We start from the raw sequence: 16,614 nt of genomic DNA on the forward strand, positions 1-16,614 counted from the left end.
TTGGAATCCATATCACTGTGAAAATATAAAACTTGATTATCACAGAATATTCATGGCTTTTGTTTTGCCATTTAGCATGTGTTTTGCTCAAGGGAGATAACTAAAATTGTGGTATTGCAGGTCCAGACTGAGATGCATTGCCAGAGATTTGAGAGACGGTTGCACTGTGTTTGCCTCTAAGTCTGGATATAGTGATGATATCAATTAGATTGCAAGCTGTCTGTGAGATTGCAAGCTCTTTGTGGCAGGAATAGTCTTCTCAGTGTATAACTGCACATCACTTAATACAGTGAGGCCCTGATCTGATTGAAGAGTCTAGTTGATACCACAATACAAGTTATAAATGCCAGGTTTTTTCATCTATTGTAAATTTCCAACCCTATCCCTAAAAATGCAGATAAGCCAATCTGGTAGCACAGAGCATGGAGCTACCATTCAAGACATCTGTGTTCAGTGAGACACTTGGGAATTCAGACTCTGTACCCCTATCAAAACCAGAGACTTTTTGATCAATGTCCAGGGTAAGATGCCAGCTCTCTTATTACCTAGTTATTTCTTGCTGTCTGTTACATAGAGCAAGATTCTTATTATGCTGGTCATTTCCTATGTAAAGTGAGTTAGCTGGCTAGGGATAGATGAGCTGCCAAATAAATCTTAAAACGAAGGCTTTTAGAGTAGCTGCAAGGAAGCAAAGTTGGGGACATTGCCAGGAAATAGCTTGTTTCTTCTTTGAGTGCTTGCTCATGTCGAGTCTATTCTAGGTGTGCACAGTAGGTCATTGGAGATTTTTGTCTTAGCGCTATCCATAGGGTTGGTAGTGGCTCTCCCTTGAGTGTCGCACTCATGTGTCGGTATATCAGGCACTGCTGGCCCTATGCCCTCTCAGTTCCTTCTGACCACCTGTGGTGGTTAGTTGGAGAGCATTTCCTGGCATAGCAAGATCTAGCTGTTTCGTCTCTTCTGACGTTGAGCCCTAGGGCCTTGTAAACAGTAGTTTATAGTAGTTAGTGTTAAGTAGTTGGTAAGTATAGTTGGGAGTTAGAATCTCAATGGGAACTTCGCCCCAGGTGGGGCATGCCCCAGTCTCCGGAGTTTAAGCCCTATGCGGACTGTAACAGGCCTTTGCCTGTAAGTGACCCCCACAGCAGCTGCTGCAAGTGCTTGGGGAATGCCATGGGAAGGACAAGTGTTGTATTTGTAAAAATTTTCAACCCAGCACTCAGAGCGGGATATTCATTTGCGGGCTCTCCTCATTGGAGGCTGCCCTTCGTCCAGCTTCCAAATTGTCCTGCCAAGACTCACCTCATGCCTCGCCCTCTGGCACCCCTGGCACTTCTCGTGTCAAATGAGGAACGCAGGCTACTCACTCTGGATTTCAGGAGGGCGCTGGCCTTCTACATAGATAGAACAAAGCCATTCCGTAAGTCAATGTAGTTGTTCATTGCAGTGGCAGACAGAATGAAAGGTCGTCCAGTGTCTGCTCAGAGGATTTCGTCCTGGATCACGGCCTGCATCCACTATTGCTATGAGCTGGCGAAGGTACCTCCGGCAGCAATTGTGATGGCACACTCGACTAGGGCACAAGCGTCATCAGTAGCCTTCCTGGCACAGATACCAATCCAAGAGATCTGTAGGGCTGCTACCTGGTCATCTGTTGACACGTTCACATCTCATTATGTGCTTACCCAGCAAACTCGAGGCAATGCTGGCCTTGGCAGAGCAATGCTGCAAGCGGCAAGACCGTGAACTAAGCCCACTTCCATTGATACTGCTTGTAAGTCACCTAGAATAGAAGCGACGTGAGCAATCATTCGAAGAAGAAAAAATGGTTACCTACCTTTTGTAACTGTTGTTTGAGGTGTGTTGTTCATGTCCATTCCATTATCTGCCCTCCTGCCTCTCTGTCGGAGTTGCTGGCAAGAAGGAACTGAAAGGGCTTAGGGTAATGCTCCTGATATACTGGGAGCTCCTGATATACTGACGCAAGAGCGCAGCACCCAAGGGGGCACCCCAGCTGGCTCTACAGATACCGCTAAGGCAAAAATCTCGGATGACCGTGCACATGGGCCTGGGCACACCTAGAATGGAATGGACATGAGCAACACATCTCGAAGAACAATGGTTGTGAAAGGTAGGTAACCATTTTTTTTTGAAAGAGGATTAAAAATGAAAGGAGATCTCAAATTTAGAGGCCAAGTGTGTAAGGTTTTAGACTAACATTTAAAGGCCTAGTGCAGTGATACTCAGACCATAGTGGTTTGGGAGCCAAATTAGCAATCAAAATTACCCAAAAGAGCCCCAGTAGTGTGAATTCATTGTTTCATTTACTATAGTACTATATATTCATGTTTAAACAGTATTACAAGGAAAATATTTAGTTTATGTATATGTGTGTATATAAATTCATAAATATATAAATTCTCATAGTAAAATGACTGACCAAGTATTATTATTTTATCAACTATAATTGGTTAATAAAATAGGAAAAGCATCCTGATTGGTTAATAATTAAATCACTCTGTGTTTTAATATCACATCCTGCAAAGAGCTACAGGAGACTCTTTAAAGAGCCACTTGGAGCTCCGAAGCCTCAATCTAAGTATCACTGTCTTAGTGTGTACTTCTCTTAGTAGAGAATGTGTCATTTTTATCTAAATCAGATTTTAACAGATTTTTTTTTAATTAAAAAAAAATCTTGCAGGAGTTCACTAATAGTTTACTGTAGTCTAGCAAAAAGAAAAGGAGTACTTGTAATTTATTTGAGCATAAGCTTTCGTGAGCTACAGCTCACTTCAAATGAGCTGTAGTCTCTAAGGTGCCACAAGTACTCCTTTTCTTTTTGCGGTTACAGACTAACACGGCTGCTACTCTGAAACCTGTAGTCTAGCAGTTTAATGGGTTAAACCCAGGACACACACAAAACTAAAACTGCAGATCACTTCATAAATTCTATAAATTTAGCACTCATGAAGTCATGTCTGACTGACATCCTCTGAAGTCCTCTTGTTGTATCTAGCGGAATTAGCACTTTACATTTTAACACTTGCAGATGAAGTAAAATCTAATAAATATGCTTTGTTGCTGTAATTTGCATTTGGTGGGTAAGGCGCTGGCCTCAGTCAGGACACCTGGTTGTACTGCAAGTGCTGTCACTGACATCTTGTGTGATCTTGGGGATATCTCTTAATTCCTTCTCACCATCTATTGCTATGAGACAGAACTTGGCAATGTCCAAGCTTCTCACTCAAAATACTTCAGGTTATTGTAACATTCATACATTTGCATTTCAGTTAATAGATTGTTCAAAACAGCTTTAAAAACAGGATTTATGGCAGAGGTTTAGATGTCCTATACTGTGCTGCTGTTTCTGGTTCTCCTAGGATATCTCCTCTTTTTGTTGTTGTTCAAGTGCTTGTCCATATATATTGCACTGTTGGTGCATGTGCACCATGCACTCAGTTTAGGATTATTTTGGCCAGCAGCATATGGGGTCGCACATGCACTTTGCATATCCTTGTGGCGTCCACCTGAGGTTTTAAAGGATGGGGTGACCTCAGCCATCCCTCAATTCCTTCTCACCAGTCTGTGGCTATGAGATAAAACTAAAGCTTCTCATTCTGAAGTCTGTCCATTATTTTTTAAATAAGTGGTCAGTAGATATTTAGTAGTTTGTGATTAGGTGTAGTCATTTGTTTAGTGTTTCCTTTCTTCTCTTAAGAAAGAACTTTTCTGTACCAGTGAGACTTTCAAGTACCAGGTCCAATCCTTATGATGGAACACAAGTTATCAGTCTTAGAAATTGTCCTTCATCTGAGACAATGATGTCCCTTAAAGATGGACTCAATATGCTTATTATGTCTATTGGTGATGGTACGTACTGGAGAAATTTGCCATTTGCAAATTGTTCTTGAAGAGAACACAAAAAGCAAGAGAGACTCACCTGAAATTGTTTCTGCTGGAAGAGGTCCATGAGCCCCTCTTGAAATACTACAGGGACTGGGCCTGAAAATCCCGAGTAATCCTCAGAAAGTTAGCTCCTTTGCTAGCTCATCTGAGATGGACATCTCTAAGGAATCATCTTCTATAAATAGTAAAACCTTTGGGGCCAGGGGAGAAAGGAAAACTGAGCCTCTAAGGGGAAGAGATCAAAGTCCCCTACAGTAGGTTCTACCTCCTAAAATTCAGAAATCCTCTTGATTTGCCTTAGAAGCAAAGCCCAAGAAGGTCCCTATTGCATTCATTCATGCATTGGCTGCTGTGTCCTGGTACTAGCTTCCTCGGCGTGTCTGAGGACTCCCAGTATAGAGACCTCCAGAACTCACACCTTCTATTTGCCTGCCAATGGTGCCAGCTTACTTGGTACTCAAACCTATATGTTCAGAGACCTCATGGTGTCTGGGGTACAGGAGTCACCACTGTTCTCAGTGGTTATGTTATCTCTTCTGGTACCAACTGCTATTGAGTTTGATAATGAGCACATCAGCAGTACCAGTTAAAGCACAGTCTAAATGTGCATCTAACACTCCAGTCGGGGCTAGTTCACCCCTACAAGAGGAGTACTCCTTTTCCTCTGGTTCAGACAGTCTATACCTGGTTGTCTTGTGATGCCCATAAATAAGGGACTACTTGGATCAGCCAAGTTACTCTGCCAATACTTATTCTGTTGATATTCTGTAGCACAGACATCAGCAAAAGCAGATCACCATTACTAAGTGCCTTCTAGCGGCTTTGAACAATTTTATATGCACCCTGAATCTGGGTCATTGGTTGTTGCAGTGATCCACAAAAGGACTAGACATCATTGTGAGCAAAATCTATTCTTCAAGCCAAAGAATTCAAAAAAGCTCAATTTATTTGACTGGAAACGTATTCATCATTGTGACCGTCTATACTATTATGGTCACCACTTTTACAAGACTGTGATAAATTTTGTACAAAATATGCCTTATGAGGTATTATTAGAAAGCTCATAATATGCTGAACATTATCTGTCTGGGTAAAATACATTTAGCAAAACTATATGTGAGACTGTAAGAGTCTAATTCTGGGTACCACCTACAAACCAGTTTTTCAGCCTGGTGTTAAAGAGCTATCACCGGCTTAAGCAGCCATTCTTCAGCAATGGGAAGGTATAAACAAGAAATTTACATTTCATCATAGACACAGTCCAACCCTTATGTCCATCCACAAGAGACTACTTATCAGCTACACTCCAGTTAGGAGTAATCCTCAAAGAGGGGAGGGTCGTATAAGAGAGAGAGAAAATGGCCTCCATTTCACCTCTCCTCCTCCCATCTCTCTGCTCATGACATCAACTCTCAAGGAACTGAACTAAGGGAGCATAGTCCCAGACTGAAAGAAAAAGCCGCCTGTGAAATTTACTGCATCATACAGAGAGGAAAACCTTTGCTTTTAAATTCACTTAGCTTGTTAAGTTAGGTGTTAGCTTGTGTATTGCTCTTTTATTTTTGTTTGTAACTAATGCTGGCTTTTATGCATCAATACTTGTAATCACTTAAAATCTATCTTTCTGCAGTTAATAAACTTATCTTACTGTTTTATCTTAACCAGTGTGCTAGGATTAGAGTGTGGGGGAAACTCCATTTGGGATTAAAAAAAAAGGCCGGTGCATATATCATTTTCCTTTGATGGAATGATGGACTTGCTATGAACGTGTATTTGTGTGCTGGACAGTACAAGGCACATTTCTGGGGAGACATGGCTGGGACTAAGAACTTGTGGATGTCACCCTGTATGTAGTTAATGAGTGACTGGGCAGAGCGCTCATGTATTTAGCTGGGAGTGAATTTGCATCCTAAAGACTGTGTGAGCAGGCCAGTAGTGGATTTTCTAACAGCAAAGCTGTGTAGAAGGACCCCCAAGCTAGAGAATTAAGGGGACACTGCTGTTCAACAGTCCAGATTGTACCATAGGTAATGTCACAATCATCAAGTCTACAAATGAGGATCGTCAATAATCAGGCTTTGATTACTTGTTTTTGGACTTTGTTTCCAAATTTATTGACAAAATCCCCCATGAAAACAGAAGAATTTGAATCTTTGGTTTTGGAGGAGCAACTTGTGGCTCACACATCTCGTCAAGCAATTCTCTGCACTGTGGATACAGTTTCCAGATCCATGGCCACCTCTGTTGCCATGAGAAAATCCTCTTGGCTTGTTTCATCTCAAATTCCTAAAGAGGTGCAGGTTACAATAAAAGATCTGCCATTTGAAGCGTGTGAACTTTTTAATACAAAGACTGATGAGGCCTTGCATGCTCTAAAATATTATGAGTGATGCTGAGCACGGCAGAGACCATCTAAACTTCTGAAAAAGTTAGTGTTTCCTCCCTTGGAACCCATCTACCTCTACTACATCTTCTTACCAGGCTTCTTTATTTTGCTGCTTTCACAGTTTTAATAGCAATGTCTTTTTTTCTTATCATTGCCCTTTCCTTTTCTCTCAAAAATTTTTTTAAAAAAATTGGACTGCCATAGTGTTTTCTTTTGTTTTTGTATATTTTTGAAGATTTACGTAGCCTGTCTTTCAAATTTCACCTTTTCTATTAAGCAGATAGGACAGAGGAAATAATACCAGATTGTGCTCTTTACTTTTCTTGGACAGGGTCTACACCTGGTCTGCAGTTAAGATTTACTTGCTTACCGTGTACTTTGATTTGCTTATCCTCAGTCTTGTGACCTCTTCTGTGCTGTACACACAGATCGATGCAGTGATACTTTGATTGTGACTACACAAGCTACAGAGATGTCCTATTGGGGACCAGGGATTTTAATTCTGATGATATTGTATAACTTTTTTTAGTAAATCAGCTTCATTCTGACATAGTACAATCTCATCAGGTTATATTTTAGTGACTGCCACCATGAAATGCTGCTTGAGGACAAGGGTGGGTGTCTAACGTTGCTGCTGATGTGCACTGTATGGGGGAGAAAGGACTTTGTGACTATCATAAAAATCTCTTCAGGTCCTGAAAATACTTCAAGACATACATACAATCTACATACCACACAGGCTATGCTGACAGCTCGTGCCACACGCCCTCAAAGAAACTGTGGAACCACCTGATCAACATCCTCTACAGCAAACAGGGAAAGATTAAGAATGAGCTCCCAAAACTGGATACTCTCATAAAAAAAACAACCTTCCACACAAACTTCCTCGTGGCTGGACTTTACAAAAGCGAAACAAGCCATTTACAACACACACTTTGCTTCTTTACCAAAGAAAAAGGACACTAAACTATCGAAACTACTCCATGCCACAAGGGGCCACAACAGTGGTTCCCTTAACCCACCCAGCAATATTGTTAATCTATCCAACTATACTCTTAGCCCAGAAGAAGAATCTGTCCTATCTCGGGGCCTCTCCTTCTGTCCCTCCACCCCCACGAACATGATACAGTTCTGTGGTGACCTAGAATCCTATTTTCGACGTCTGTGACTCAAGGAATATTTCCAACGCACCTCTGAACAACATATTAACCCACAGAGACCTTCCTACCAAGACTACAGAAAGAAGGATTCTGGGTGGACTCCTCCTGAAGGTTGAAACAACAAACTGGACTTCTACATAGAGTGCTTCTGCCGACGTGCACAGGCTGAAATTGTGGAAAAGCAGCATCACTTGCCCCACAACCTCAGCTGTGCAGAACAGAATGCCATCCACAGCCTCAGAAACAACTCTGACATCATAATCAAAAAGGCTGACAAAGGAGGTGCTGTCGTCATCATGAATAGGTCGGAATATGAACAAGAGGCTGCTAGGCAGCTCTCCAACACCACTTTCTACAAGCCATTACCCTCTGATCCCACTGAGAGTTACCAAAAGAAACTACAGCATTTGCTCAAGAAACTCCCTGAAAAAGCACAAGAACAAATCCGCACAGACACACCCCTGGAACCCCGACCTGGGGTATTCTGTCTGCTACCCAAGATCCATAAACCTGGAAATCCTGGATGCCCCATCAACTCAGGCATTGGCACCCTGACAGCCGGATTGTCTCGGTATGTAGAGTCCCTCCTCAGGCCCTACGCTACCAGCACTCCCAGCTGTCTTCGAGACACCACTGACTTCCTGAGGAAACTACAGTCCATCAGTGATTTTCCTGAAAACACCATCCTGGCCACTACGGATGTAGAAGCCCTCTACACCAACATTCCACACAAAGATGGACTACAAGGTGTCAGGAACAGTATCCCTGATAATGTCACAGCAAGCCTATGGCTGAACTTTGTGACTTTGTCCTCACCCATAACTATTCCACATTTGGGGACAATGTATACCTTCAAATCAGCGGCACTGCTATGGGTGCCCACATTTTTATGGCTGACTTAGAACAACGCTTCCTCAGCTCTTGTCCCCTAATGCCCCTACTCTACTTGCACTACATTAATGACATCTTCATCATCTGGACCCATGGAAAAGAAGCCCTTGAGGAATTCCACCATGATTTCAACAATTTCCATCCCACCATCAATCTCAGCCTGGACTAGTCCACACAAGAGATCCACTTCCTGGACACTACCGTGCTAATAAAGCGATGGTCACATAAACACCACCCTATACCGGAAACCTACTGACCGCTATTCCTACCTACATGCCTCCAGCGTTCATCCAGACCACACCACATGATCCATTGTCTACTGCTAAGCTCTACGATACAACCGCATTTGCTCCAACCCCTCATACAGAGACAAACACCTACGAGATCTCTATCAAGCATTCTTACAACTACAGTACCCACCTGCTGAAGTGAAGAAACAGGTTGACAGAGCCAGAAGAGTACCCAGAAGTCACCTACTACAGGACAGGCCCAACAAAGAAAATAACAGAACGCCACTAGCCATCACCTTCAGCCCCCAACTAAAACCTCTCCAACGCATCATCAAGGATCTACAAGCTATCCTGAAGGATGACCCATCACTCTCACAGATCTTGGGAGACAGGCCAGTCCTTGCTTACAGACAGTCCCCCAACCTGAAGCAAATACTCACCAGCAACCACACACCACACAACAGAACCACTAACCCAGGAGCCTATCCTTGCAACAAAGCCCATTGCCAACTGTGTCCACATATCTATTCAGGGGACACCATCATAGGGCCTAATCACATTAGCCACACTATCAGAGACCTTTTCACATGTGATATATGCCATCATGTGCCAACAATGCCCTTCTGCCATGTACATTGGTCAAACTGGACAGTCTCTACATAAAAGAATAAATGGATACAAATCAAACGTCAAGAATTATAACATTCAAAAACCAGTTGGAGAACACTTCAATCTCTCTGGTCACTCGATTGCAGGCCTAAAAGTTGCAATTCTTCAACAAAAAAACTTCAAAACCAGACTCCAACGAGAGACTGCTGAATTGGAATTAATTTGCAAACTGGATACAATTAACCTAGGCTTGAATAGAGACTGGGAGTGGATGGGTCATTACACAAAGTAAAACTATTTCCCCATCTTTATTTCTTCCTCCCCCCCCCCCCCCCCCCGCCCCGTTCCTCAGACATTCTTGTCAACTGCTGGAAATGGCCCACCTTGGTTATCACGACAAAGGGTTCTTCCCCCCCTCCCCCCCGCTTACCTTAAGTGATCACTGTGGTTACAGTGTGTATGGTAACAGCCATTGTTTCATGTTCTCTGTGTATATAAATCTCCCCACTGTATTTTCCACTGAATGCATCCGATGAAGTGAGCTGTAGCTCATGAAAGCTTGTGCTCAAATAAATTGGTTAGTCTCTAAGGTGCCACAAGTACTCCTTTTCTTTTTGCGAATACAGGCTAACATGGCTGCTATTCTATACAGTATGAAGCTGGTATCAGAGATTTTTGTTGTGTTGCTTATTGTATAAATGGTACCTTATGGCAGTGAAGATGATAAATTTTAAAAAGGTATTGGGGAGGCTTAGGTTGTTTATATCAAGCTTGCATAGAGAGGGGAAACGTCTTATATCTGTGGAGAGAGTCCCCAATATTTGAATACTGAAAAGACCTCATTAATCAAATCAAAATCAAACCATTAGTTGTGACTCAGGTATGATTGTTAGTAACAGGCCTTCACTAAATAAATTAAAGAACAGTGACATAATTTTATCATTATGAGTGCCAGGCAGACGTTTGTGCCTAGATCTTCAGAACGGCACAAGTTTAGTTCAGTATGGCACAACAATATTAGTATGGTAGGTTTTGGAGAATTACTTATGAATATGATATGTGACTACAATTAATTAACTGTGTAGAAAAAAGAGATCCAATTATTTTCACAGTTATGACTCACTTTTAATTCTGTATGGTAACACATCATAATGTATTAATAAACATCATCTTTCTTTATATTCCCATGCCCTCAGGTGCATAATAGGGTGTTCATCAGTTTCCACCATTTATTTAGGTCTTGTGCTGGTCTGTTCAGGCCTCTTGAGTGTCATGTTGATGGATTTGGCTTCTTTCTCTATAGTTCCGTGTAATGTTTCTCTAGGTTGCCCTCTTTTTCTCTTCCCAGGTGGTGTCCATAATATCATTTGATGTGGCAGTCATGTTGGTGGCATCCTTAAAGTGTGTCCTAAATATGTTCATCGTCATCTGACCATGTTTTGGTGCTTTAGGTTTGTTTACTCAGTTTCTGATGTTGCAAGAAACTCTTTCCAATGGACTCTGAAGATCTTCCACAGGCATTCACTTTGGAATTAGTTGATCTTCTTATCAATTTCTGCTGCAGATTTCCACAACTCTGCTTTATAAAGGAGGACAGACTTGGTGGTGTTAAAAATTAGTAATTTTGTATCAGTGCCAATTATGCTACTTTTCTAAATCTTTTCAAGTTTGTGAAAGTTGTTTGCTGCTTTTGATATTCATTGCTTGATATCTAGCATGGTGTCACCATTGTTTCACTTCTCACTCCCTAGATATGTAAAATGACTTACTTCTTCTAGTGTCGCCTTTTGCTCTGATGGTTGCTCTCGGGACGTTGATGGCCAAATATTTTGTCTTCCTCTTGTTGATAAACTTGTTTTGCAGTGTCTGCCAAAATCTGTGTCTTTTCTTCCATTAAGCAATATGTTGAACGCAGGAGGATGTCATCAGCAAAATCAAGATTACCCAATTGTTCTAATATAATGTGGTATATTTTATAAAATAGCAAAATCTTAATAAACTTCACTAAGCTTCTGCTATGTTTTTCTGAGAAATGGCTATTATACAATGTGTGGATTAGCAAAATTCTATTGTAGTTTGGGGAGTGGGAAATGGAGAAATCATCCTTCCTAAATCTAATCCGTCTATTTTTTTGTCTCGTTTTGCTTGCATGCGCTATGGGGGATGAAAGGGATATTAACTGTGGATATTTTGAGACCCATGTAATATGCTTCTTGAAGGTCCCCTAACTTGTTCTTGCATTTGAGTTGAAGCCTTATTCTCTACATGTGATTTGAGCATTCACATTTAATATAACTTTTTAATGACCATAAGCCTGGCGGCAGCTCTTCTGGTCATTATTTTATTTACGTTATTTCAGACTGCAGGGGACAACCAAAACCTTTTTGGTGGTAGTTCACTCAAACAAGGTTTATTTAAACTTACTTACTGCACTTACCCCGAGGAGTATTTTGAAAGCTGACAGAGGAGCTAGATCTTGAGGATTTGTATACAGAAGAATTTCAATATAGATCAGTGGAAAGATGTATTGTGTGATTCCTGTGTGCTCATATTAGACCATTCAGGAAGGTACTTAAACATACTTTGATCATGTGAGTAATCAGTTGAGGTCAGTGGATACATTAAAGCTAGGTATATGCTTAAGTACCTTCCTGAACCAGAGCCACAGTCAGGTAAGTGAAAATATAGAAAAAGATTTAACAAAGCACATTATGTACACATATTTACTAAAGCAGTGGTCAGCAATAATCCCTTCCGGATTTACACAGGAGCTACATTCAGCTCAACCACCAAAACTGGTTGGAAAAACAGAGCCAGCCTGTATAGTTAATTTGGTTTCACCTTTTCTTTACCCATTAGTTGAAGAAATGACACTTGTCTCCCAGTAAGGGAAATGGGTGTTGGGGGGGGGGGGGGTTGTGTGTGTATATATATGTACTGTGTGTATATACTTATCAAGATTGTTTTGTTACTTTTTAGCTATTTTCAATTACTTTTATGAAGTAATAAAATAAAATGCAAGAAAAATGGAAGCATTCATGTATGTATTCATTATGTAACAAAAAATGCTTAATGATAACAATTGAATCTTTGTGTTTATTAAACACAATAGGAAAATTAAATATTGGGACTTTTTTAAAAAAAAATCATTTCTTCAGACACGTCTGAAATTATAAAAAAAAAAGAATTGCTAAAAAGGGGCTTTTGTTATTCTTGTACTGCTCCATCTATACTGATTAAAATGTGACTATAACCATATATAAAAGGAATGGAAAAAATACCTCTCAGTGGGAAAAGGGCCCTAAATCAAGACTGCTATAGGTAATTTTTTTTCTTTAGTCCAACAGGCAACCTGCCAAACTGAATTTACTAACCTGCCAGGTGAAGCCAAATGCAGAAGATAAGAAGTCTTTTGATCTGATATCACGTATGTGACATTTTAAGTGAATAAATATTTACACCATTCATTATCAACTAGTCTATTGGCTGGGATTTTACAGAATGTTGTTGTATAGCAAAATAATTACAAGGTTCTATTTTAACTAGAAGTGAGTCTAAAATGCAAAATTAAGCTCCTAATCCAAACTTGTACAAAGTTTTGTGGATATTTGGATCCAGCTCTGATTTTGACTCAAGGACCAAGACTATATACATCTTCGTATGGAAAGTTTTCTAATATCTATACTGTGTATCTGTTGCAAACCATAAGATGCACTGTGCACAAAATTAACTGTTATGAAGAGTAGCAACTATGCGTGAACGTGTTTGCTTAGATTCAGTCAGGTAATTATTCTGCAGTTTTAACAGTCTATCAGTACTTGTTCAAAATACCCCCTATACTGTGTGTGGAACTTCAGTTTCATCTCCTTCATAAAAGATAGCCTTTAACCATTTAGTAATACCTGTGCCTGTCTATCTTGCGTTGTGTCATAGATAGGGCTCTGTGTTCGTCACAGCAGTCACGGATTCCCTAACTTTCTGTGACCTCCTTCACTTCTGTAGAGGCCAGTGTGGCTGACCCCAGGCTGCTGAAGCAGCTGGCTCCAGGGCCAGCTACTCAGTTAGCCCTGGGGACAGCCACACCAGCCGCTGCTGGAGCGACTCTGCAGCCAGCCACTCAGGCGGCCCCACAGCCATCCGCACCAGCCCAAGTAGTAGTCCCCGGGGCGGCTGGAGCAGCTGTGCACCTGCCCCCACTCTCCCCAGCTGCGGCCCCGTGGGGCATGCTCCATACAGCAGCAGTCCCCTGGGGTGCACCCCCCGCAGCAGCAGCTGCCCCAAGATTTAGTCAGGGGTATAGTATAAATCATGGACAGATCAGGGGCCTGAATTTTTGTTTTTGTCCGTGACCTGTCCATGACTTTTACTAAAAATACCCATGACTAAATCATAGCCTTAGTCATTGAAGTTAATTTTGATGGTGATAAAAACAATAACATTTTCTTTGTGTTGATTTTATTTTTTTCCAAACAAAATGTACCTATTTTGGGTTAATTTTGCCCTAATTTTGTCTTGTGCAACTCCTTTTACTTCAAAAGGGATTTTACAAGGCAGAATATGCCCCATATAGTGTTTTTCTATGCATTCTAAAAAAACAAGGGTGTCTGTTTTCAACAAATTGACTAAGATGTGGCATAAAATATGCTGGCTGTACACACCAAAAAAAAGTGAACTTAATGTAACTCAAAAAGTATACTGCCTCACCTCTTCGGTATTACATTAACAATATCTGTCACCAGACCCTCATTTGATACAAATGACTTATACTGTCAACAATTCTGTTGCTTTATTAAAAAGTTAGTAACTGAAAAATAGAGCTGTCATAGGTTTACTGACTTATGTTAACATATGTCCTTACTTGCTGAATATATTTTGGTAACAAATGCTGTTTTGGCATCTTAAAATTAATTTCAAATCTGTCAGGTGTGTTCAACATTAGAAAGATTTTTGTTTGTATTTCAGATAACAGAACATACCACTTTCAGGCGGAGGATGAACAAGAGTATATAGCGTAAGAATGTTTACACTGTCATCAAGATATTTTTAAATCTGTCTCTAGAAATATGCAAATCATTTCTTTGCATTGAAGAAGTCACTGGCAAAACTACTTTTGTTCAATTAGTGGAAAAACACTATATGCCTTTGTTCCCTGGATTTTTTGTTATGCTGAAAGTCGTAAGTGAAAACTGCCATTCATCAGAGTGAAGAGTGGTAAAGGTTACAAAAGGTTTGATGCCTACAAAAACTCCATGAGAAAGGGGGGGAGGGGAAGAGACAATAGAATAATTATCTGTACCCTATCTCACCTTTTTCACAGCCGAAAAAACCATATATCTGCCACTTTAGATGTAAGAGTACGGTACTGGAAATGGGAGACAGAAAACACCTTCTCTTTGAGTCTTACTATACTTTGGAATCTAGTCATTTACGTTAGTTACTTTATTAATGCAGTTACTTGCCCCCATAGACTATTTCATTAGACTTATCCATCTACCTGCCAGTGCAGAACTCTCTAGAACTTTCTAGTGTTCTCTGATTCACATCTCTCTGTTTGTCTTTTTCGTATTGCTTTTGGTAGCCATAGGGCTTTGATAGCAGTGTGGTTGTGTAGAACAGTGGCTCTCAAGCCTTTCCAGATTACTGTACCCCTTTCAGGAGTCTGATTTGTCTTGCGTAGCCCCAAGTTTCACCTCACATAAAAGCTACTTGATTACGAAATCAGACGTAACAATGCAGAAGTGTCACAGCACACTGTGACTGAAAAATTTCTTACTTTCTCATTTTTACCATATAATTATAAAATAAATAAATTGGAATATAAATATTGAACTTTTACATTTCAGTGTATAGTATGTAAAGAAATATAAACAGGTCACTGTCTGTATGAAATGTAGTTTGTACTGACTTTGCTAGTGCTTCTTATGTCGCATGTTATAAAACTAGGCAAATATCTAGATGAGTTGATGTACCCCCTGGAAGATCTCTGCATACCCCCAGGGTATGAACCACTGCTGTAGAACATTGCACTCCACTGCCACCTGACAATTCCCGTAAGAAAGCTGCTGGTGGAATGCCCAGATTGAGGTCTGGTGCCTGCCTGCCTCCCTCCTTTCAGCTTCACTATTCCTTACCTGCTCACCTGTATTCTAGTTTAACACCAGATTGCTTCTTGTACGCTTGCTGTCTTGTATGCATTTGAGAAGCCTTTACAGCTGATTGGCAGGTGAAGAAGTAGATGACATGGGGAAGCAGTGGTTTAGGGCCCAGTCACAGACAGGGAGTGAGCAGGGAAGGAGCCTCATGTTGCACATGGAATCCTTCAAAGCTTTAGGCCAGTCCTGCAGGTTGTGAAAGGTGACGGTTCTGTCATGTTTACAGCTGACTTTGCACATTGTCTGTTTGGGAAGCACCATGTTATTTTCCCTTCATTTGTTGGGTGAGAAGAAAATAATGTCATTTAAAATATTTAGTCAGCAATGTCCTGGATGCACAATTGATCTTGAAATATTTGCCGTAAATTAGCTTTTCCTATATTTGTTTATTTGAAAGATCAAGCTATAATATATTTCATTTTCTTTATTAGTCTTTGTATTTTGAGACCCAGTCATTTAAAGTAGTTATTTGTTACTGCGTATATTTTCCCCTCTGATTATTTTGTCAGACTAGTTTGAGATCCCACAATGATTTTATTTCCTGTAAGCTTCAGTATGTTTTATCAAAATAAAGGAATACGGTTCAACTTCAGTAGCTCAGAGAATGAATTTGTTCTGCAGTATTTTTTTAATATTTTTGTTGCTAAATGGAACTTATTAGCCCTACAAATAGATTTGAGAAGTTTACTGGATTTAGAGGTAGTAAATTGATGAAAACTAATGACATATTGCCTGTTTTGGAAATACAAACCACTAAAAACTACAACACATTCCTGTAGTTCTGCTTATTCAAGTGCTGTGTGTTTTGGACAAGTACTTATAAGTGACCCAAATAGCATTAGATATGTCTGTGTAATTTTGTGAATTTGATCGGTGATACAGCTGTTTCCAAGTCTAATATATCTTTTTTGTGATGGGGCAACCAGATTTGCAGGCAGTGTTCAAGGTGTGGGCATACCATGGATTTATATAGTGGCATTATGATATTTTCTGTCTTATAATGAAACCCTTTCCTAATGGTTCCTAACATTCTGTTAGCTTTTTTGACTGCCACTGCACACTGAGCAGATGTTTTCAGAGAACCATCCTCGATAACGCAAAGATTTCTTTCTTCAGTGGTAACAGCTAATTTAGACACCATCGTTTTATATGCATAGTTGGGATTGTTTTCCAATGTGCATTACTTTGCACTAATCAACTGAATTTCATTTGCCATTTTGTTCTCCAGTCACCCAGTTTTGTGAGATTCCTTTGTAACTCTTTGCAGATAGGTTTGAACT

At 40.4% G+C, this 16,614-nt stretch overlaps 1 protein-coding gene across 6 annotated transcripts in view; it reads left to right on the top strand.

The window, feature by feature from the left end:
- The window catches only part of ASAP1 (ArfGAP with SH3 domain, ankyrin repeat and PH domain 1), a 362,608-nt gene that overhangs the window by 257,850 nt on the left and 88,144 nt on the right, over positions 1-16,614 (top strand). For all 6 annotated transcript variants that reach the window (XM_048841653.2, XM_048841649.2, XM_048841648.2 and 3 more), the window contains 2 exons: positions 12,522-12,609; positions 14,145-14,193. In XM_048841653.2, coding sequence (XP_048697610.1) covers positions 12,522-12,609; positions 14,145-14,193 — 137 coding nt within the window. The remainder of the gene's footprint in view (positions 1-12,521; positions 12,610-14,144; positions 14,194-16,614) is intronic.

Source organism: Caretta caretta, chromosome 2, assembly GCF_965140235.1.
Source record: "Caretta caretta isolate rCarCar2 chromosome 2, rCarCar1.hap1, whole genome shotgun sequence".
In the NCBI taxonomy this organism is placed as follows: Eukaryota; Metazoa; Chordata; order Testudines; family Cheloniidae; genus Caretta; species Caretta caretta.